This window comes from Poecilia formosa, unplaced genomic scaffold (genome assembly GCF_000485575.1).
Source record: "Poecilia formosa unplaced genomic scaffold, Poecilia_formosa-5.1.2 Scaffold806, whole genome shotgun sequence".
Taxonomy (NCBI): domain Eukaryota; kingdom Metazoa; phylum Chordata; class Actinopteri; order Cyprinodontiformes; family Poeciliidae; genus Poecilia; species Poecilia formosa.
This window is the reverse complement of record NW_006800745.1, coordinates 1-6,951: the sequence shown is the minus strand read 5'-3', so window position 1 is coordinate 6,951 and position 6,951 is coordinate 1. Positions and strand designations below refer to the sequence as shown.

The following is a 6,951-nucleotide window of genomic DNA, read 5'->3' as shown; positions in this document are numbered from 1 at the left end:
TAGCTGCTGAAGTGTTAGCTGCCGAGGTGTTAGCTGCTGAAGCGTTAGCTGCCGAGGTGTTAGCTGCTGAAGCGTTAGCTGCCGAGGTATTAGCTGCTGAAGCGTTAGCTGCTGAGGCGTTAGCTGCCAAGGCATTAGCTGCTGAAGCGTTAGCTGCTGAGGCGTTAGCCTGGAGGCTGAGTCAACACGCGTTTCAACACACACCCTTATTACAATGACACACAGTCCGTCCCAGCAGCTGCATTGGCTAATCCTGCTTGTAGTCATGAATTTGACGGGGATTCACCGAGCCGACGCTGAAGGAGGCGATTCCACTCGGCGGTTCTGTCCATGCTGCTGAAACCCGATCCAGCGATCAGCATCCAGAACCGGAACCAGCTGAGAGTTCTCCCCATGAGGAAGAGCTGAGTCCAGATGTCCCCTCCTGGACACTTTATACTCCAAACGCCGGGTTGTCTCTGCAGTCAGCACAAGCATTGCTTAGGTTTACAGCTGCAGAAGTATTCACACCCCCAACCCGGTAGAACCAGCAGAACCTGCCTGCTGTGGGTCCAGTCTGCAGACTGAGAGGAATTTAACTACTGCTATGACAAACCCGTTAAAAATGAAGCTACATTTTCATGTTGTTTTGTGCCAAATCATGAAACAGCAACACAGCCGGTCAGTCAGAACACCATGACTGTGACCACAGCAGGTTCTGACGCTCAGTTCTGATTTTTTTATGTGGTTCATGTTTCTAAATGATTCGGCTTCTCAGTGAACAGTTTACGACCTGAAAGCTATGTAGCTAAGAACGTAGCTATGGAACAGGAGCAGATCGGATTTATCTGGGTTGAAATATCAGAATTAGTCCAATCAGACTGCTGTGAAAAAGTTGGATTTGAGTTGGATTAGCTGTAAACTTCCACACCACTGATCCCAGTATACACCCAGTAAGCAAGCACTGTCTGAGCAGGAGCTCATCAGAAGTGACGCCCATTTTATTATTATTTCCTTAGAGTTTGGTGTTTATTTATTTGCTGTTTCCTATTAGTTTCGATTTATTATCTTGGAGCTCCCCTGCTGTGTTTCTGCTCTTCTATGTTTTAAATTTGTTTTCTTTCTAGATCTTCATCAAGTTTCTCTTAGTTTTAGTTATTTTTATTTAGATATTCCCATTGTGCCTGGATCTTAGTTTTTTGTCCTTCACCTGCTAGTTAACAGTTCTTCATGTTAAAATTTAATTTGCACCAGAAACGGTTTGATCTGGTTTAAGATGCTGCTCTGCTGTGTTTCTGATTTTGCCAAATGTTTGTAGTTTCACTAGAAATGAAGCAGGAAGGAAGGTTGTTTGCTGGAGGCTCATTTTGGACGTTTTCTTTGTTCTGTGAAGCAGAAAATAAACCACAGAAGAAGAGTTTGTGCCAGGCGGGTCGTAAGGTGACTTCATATTGATCAGAAACTGCCAGAACTTAATTACCTGCAGCGGGGTCTCATAGCCGCCTCTTTCCTCGACTAAGCAGACATTCAATAACGACCCCGCACACACACACACACACACACACACACACACAGACACAGCTCCAGGTTTGGCTCCTCATTAATCTGAGTATAAAAGTGCTACGTACAGCGGAATCCCCCATCCGTGTTTTTAACTCCAGGAAGTTCGTCCTTCTGCTCGGCGGTTGCAGGAAGTTATTTCTGGACAGAATTTCACTGATTAAAGGTAAACGTGAGCTTGGATTGCCGAGTCTGCAGAGAAAATGCGCTGCATGCTGCAGCGCTGCAGGCTGCTGCAGCTGGGCGGCAGATGTCTGAGGGGTAAAAATAACCGCTGTGTTTCCAGATGAGACCAGTCCGTCCAACGTGTGGGACTGCAAGAACCGAGGCGTCAACGGGACCCAGAGGGGCCAAATCGTCTGGAGGCTGGAGCCCGGACCCTACTTCATGGAGCGTGAGTTCGGACCCGGGTCGGTCTGGGTCAGATCCGGTCAGCAGGAAGCTGGGATGTCTGAACTGATGATGATGATGATGTTTGTCCTTCCTCACAGCGGAGACCAGGATCTGCTTCAAGTATTACCATGGAGTGAGCGGAGCTCTGCGGGCGACGACGCCCTGCATCACTGTGAAGAACCCGGCGGTTCTGGTGGGTTCCGACTCGGTTCTGATCCATCACAACCTGCAGGATGAGCCTCACTGGTTACCAGTTCATGGAGCCAGCAGCTCATACTGGAACATGTTTGAATTCATGAACATCCAGGACTTAAGAATTAACCTTCAGAAAAAAGTTCAAATTATAAAACCCATTTCTGTTTAAAATGATTTTTAAACATTTTAGTTTAACCGATAATAACTACAAGAAACTACACGTAGTTTATATCAGTTCTTTAATCAAATCAAAATAATCACTCAGTTTGAACAGACAGAAAGGTCAAAGGTCATCACTGACCCTTCTGAATGACCTCCATCCATCACCTTCCAGGGGAAGATTATTCCCAAAATATACAGATGTATGGAAAAAAAGGACTTTAAAAAATGTAAAATGTGAATAATTAAAAAGAAAGAAAATTAAAATAGAATAGAATTCAACTTTATTGTCATTGCACCGTCACAAGTACAAGCAACGAAATGTAGTTTGCATCTATCCAAAAGTGCTATACAGGGTATAAATATGTATTTACAGGTGTACAAAGGTGGTTATAAAAATAACCACATTAACCACAATAACCACATTATAAAAATAAAATGTTCAGTATAAATATAATATAGATAAAAATAAAAATATGGGAGCTATATGCACATATACAGAATATACAGAAATGTTAGGAATGGATTGTATATGTATTAGTAGAGTTACAATATAAGATAGATACTGGCAAATAAGATTTACAGATTATATACAGATTATAAACAGATTATAAACAGATTATAAACAGATTATAAACAGATTATGTATGAATGTGAGGACAGTCCGTATGTTGTTGTCCTTATAGTTTGTGTCAGGAGCCTAACAGCTGTAGGAAAGGAGCTGTTCTGATGCTTCAATAACTTCTATAACTAATTACATTTAAAAAAGTGAACAAGTACAGGAAACATATATATAAAATAAATACTAAATAAGAAAATGTAAAATAATAATAAAAACATTAAAATTAAAAAAATAATGAATTAAAAAGGTAAAAACAAATTGAAACAACAAGAAAAAGCTTATTCAGCAGATCCAACCCAGCTCAGAGAAATCCCAGAGCTTTAAATGTTTAGCTTGCTAACTTATTCAGTTTGAAGATAAGTATTAGAGGTCAAAGGTCACGACCCTGAACAGAAGCGGCGTGTGTTTGCTCTGTGTCTGCAGGTGGAGGGTCTGGCAGAGCAGGTCGGCGTTGAACATCCACGGAAACTCATCAGCTTCACTCTAACCGGTGAGGAGAGCTGCACCCTGTCACTCATTCAGTTAGACATGTTGGCCGTTTCAGACTAAACATGTAGTTAGCACACTAAACATTTAGCTTGGAGCCAAATATTCAGAACCTCAAACTCGCTAGCTGTAAGCTAACTGTTTAGCATTGAGCTAAATAAGCTACTAAATAGCTCCAGCATAGTTAACAACTTAAATGTTGAGCTTGCTAACTTATTCAGTTTGAAGATAAGTATTTTGCTTGCAAACTAAACATTTAGTTTGAAACTGTGACATTTATGAGTGAATGAATAATATGGTGAAACTACGACTTTAGATGTTTGGCAGATTATTGCTGCTGGTTGTTGACTGTGTAACTTCACAGTCGTGCATTTTGATCTCTTTATTTAACTCCATTCATTTCAAGCACCTCATGTTGGGACAGTTTAGGTTTCATTCTCCTGAAGCTCCACGTTTCTAGAAACCAGGATGTAGACTCTGGTTCATGGTCTGAGGTCGTTTCGTTGCAGATCTGCGCTCCACCGGCTTGAAGAAAGGCATGTTTTTCAATCCGGACCCGTACCTGAAGATGTCCATCCATCCTGGGAAGAGAAACATCTTCCCGGTCTTCAGCCACCACGGACAGGAGCGACGGTCGGCCATTATCGCCAACACCACCAACCCCGTCTGGCACGGCGAGGTGAGTCTCCTCCGCACGCCGCAGCGCCTCCCTCCAGCGCCTCCTCACACCTCCCATTCTTCCTCACAGAAATACACCTTTGTGGCGCTGATGACGGACATCCTGTACATTGAGGTGAAAGACAAGTTTGCTAAAAGCCGTCCAATCATCAAGCGTTTCCTGGGTCAGCTGGCCATTCCTGTGCAGCGGCTCATCGAGAAGATTCCAGGGTAGGACACGCAATCATGGCGGCTCCCTTAAATCTGATGTCTGAACGCCACACACCTCAAATACATACAGCTCAATGTTTAAAGAAATGGAGCTGAAGGTCATAGAGAGTTTAAACTGATTAACTGGTTGGTGGTTCCAGTTTGAACCATTACACTGATTTATCAGTCCAGTGGAAGTCACTGAGTTTCTAAACATCTCCAGATTCTACTCTGATCGGTTCAAATACGGCTAAAGGTCAGGAGAATTGTGACCTGGACACTGGCAGAAGCCCAGTGAAGCTGTTTTTAGTCAAGCCAGTTTAAAGGGGAAAACTCACCATCGTTCATGTTTTTATTTTTGGTCTCTGCTGCTTGAAAAACATCCAGACACTTAAAATGAATCATCCAGACGCTTTCTGGAAATAAATCCACGTTTTTTTGGTGTCTGGAAAAGGATCTGCTTCAAAAGCCTTCCGGTTATTACGTCAGAATCAGGTGGAACTGCTCCGTTGCCTAGCAACCCCAGCAGAGCAGGTTTTAATTGTTGAAACTTCTTCTGCTTCTGGGTCGCAGACGGACCGTTGCACAGTTAACATGGACATGAGGGGGCGGAGCCAGCAGCAGCTTATTTGCATTTAAAGGGACAGAGTCAAAAAAACCTGAAACCTGAAAACAGGCGAAACTGAGGAGGAGAAATCTGATTATCTGATAACAGAGTGGGGAGTATGTATATATCTGAGCCTATGTGGATCATGCTTCCTACTTCCTGTTTCTTGTTTTCTACTTCCCGTTTCCTGTGCAGGGTCCAGCCGGTCAGCTTCCCGCTGTGCCGCCGCCTGCCCACCGAACACGTCAGCGGCCAGCTGCAGTTCCGGGTGGAGCTGACGTCCACAGGGCCCGATGGTGAGCCAGGCTCCGCCCCCGTGGCCCTATGACCCCACCCACCTGTCTCTGTCCTCACCAGCCTCTGTCCCGCTGCAGGTGCCTCGCCGGACTCCATCATCGGCCTGTCGCCGCTGAACGGTGCCCCGGGAACGCCGTCAGACGACGAGGACCTGCCCCACCCGTTGCCAGGCGTGGTGTCCGTCGGCCTCTCCCCCACAGGCCCTCAGGGGCCCCACGGCCTGTGGGAAGGCGGGGCCGCCGCCCTGCCGGAGAAGGAGCTGCCCGCCGTGCGTCCGGCGCGCTTCGTGGAGGTGGCGGCGGTTTGTGAGCGCTCCATCCTCCAGCGGTCGCTGAGCGAGGGTCTGGACGCCATTGAGGCCCCCAAAGGGCCCGGTGAGAGGCCCCTCGGCGCCGCCTCACCCAGGCTGTGCTCCAGCTTCCCCACACACACCAGGCTCAGCGACATCCTGCACATCGACTCTGACGAGGACGAGGAGCGCTCTGCCATCAACGAGCTGCCGCCGTCGCCGCTGCTGCTGAACGGAGAGCCTGCTGATGGCGGCGGTGGCCCCGACGATGACGACCTGTTCCTGGAGGAACCGGAGCTGCAGGGGGCAGAGGGAGGGCCTGCGGACGCCCTGGTTGCAGAGCCGGGTCTGGACCTGGACGACGCTTTGGAGCCAGAGGTTTTCCTAGAGGTGGAGGAGGAGCAGACTGTTACCCATGATGCTTTGCCAGAGGGGGCACCAGGCGAAGACCTTACGTCAGAGATGGATTCCTTCTCCATGGCAACGGCACCTCAGACCGCCGGCTCCTCATCAGACAGCGGAGCGGTTACCATGGCTACTGCTGTGGTGAGTTTGGTTCTCCAACAGGAGCTGGGTCTGATGAATCAGTTCCTCTCAGAATCGTTCAGATGTTGCAGCGACAAGCTGATGATGACGTCAAAGGTGTCATCCAATCAGGAGCCAGCATCTGTTCTTAAGGGTCAAACTGGTCCACGTGTGAGCTGGTTCTGACCCAGGTGGTTCTGTGTGCAGGAAGCCGATGATGGAGCGGCGACAGCCATTGATCCGGGGGGAGACGGGGAGGCCGGTCTGCCGCCGACCTCTCGACCTGGGGATGATGATGATGATGAGGAGGAGGAGGAGGCTGGAGGAAGAGAGGCGGCCTCCGAGGCTGAAGCAGATCCTCCAGCGGCCAGCGAGCCACCGCAAGAGGAGGAGGAGGAGAAGGAAGAGGAGGTTGGCGTGAGGAGGCGGAGCCTGCAGGCCACGGGAGGCAGTCATGATGGACAGGAAGTGGCAGAGACCAAGACTCAGGAGGAGGGGGGGTCTGTGGATGCGGAGCACGTTACCACGGAAACAGACAGGGAGGAAGGTATGGCGCCTCCTGCTGGTTTCAGACAGTCAAATCTCCCAGAAATAATCCAGTAAACCGGTTTTCCTCCAGACGCTCCCGTTAACGGCCATCCGGTCCGATCGCTGCCTTCGGTGCGCCATGACATCCACCGCTACCAGAGGGTGGACGAGCCGCTGCCCCCCAGTGAGTGTGTGTGTCTGCATGCTGAATCACGCAGCATCACGCTGCATCATGAAGCATCACGAAGCATCACGCTGCATCATGAAGCATCACGCTGCATCACGCTGCATCATGAAACATCACGCTGCATCATGAAGCATCACGCAGCATCACGCTGCATCATGAAACATCACGCTGCATCACGGAGCATCATGAAGCATCACGGAGCATCATGAAGCATCACGGAGCATCATGAAGCATCACGGAGCATCACACTGCATCAC

General features: G+C 48.4%; 1 protein-coding gene across 1 annotated transcript in view; it reads left to right on the top strand.

Moving 5' to 3' along the window:
* LOC103131667 (E3 ubiquitin-protein ligase HECW2-like) overlaps positions 1 to 6,903 on the top strand; it is a 14,617-nt gene extending 7,714 nt beyond the window's left edge. The window contains exons 3-11 of the mRNA XM_007543369.2: positions 1,826 to 1,933; positions 2,031 to 2,125; positions 3,332 to 3,398; positions 3,904 to 4,073; positions 4,143 to 4,282; positions 5,064 to 5,164; positions 5,243 to 6,000; positions 6,187 to 6,526; positions 6,599 to 6,903. Of these exons, the coding sequence (XP_007543431.2) occupies positions 1,826 to 1,933; positions 2,031 to 2,125; positions 3,332 to 3,398; positions 3,904 to 4,073; positions 4,143 to 4,282; positions 5,064 to 5,164; positions 5,243 to 6,000; positions 6,187 to 6,526; positions 6,599 to 6,903 (2,084 nt within the window). The remainder of the gene's footprint in view (positions 1 to 1,825; positions 1,934 to 2,030; positions 2,126 to 3,331; positions 3,399 to 3,903; positions 4,074 to 4,142; positions 4,283 to 5,063; positions 5,165 to 5,242; positions 6,001 to 6,186; positions 6,527 to 6,598) is intronic.
* The last annotated feature ends 48 nt before the right edge of the window (positions 6,904 to 6,951 follow it).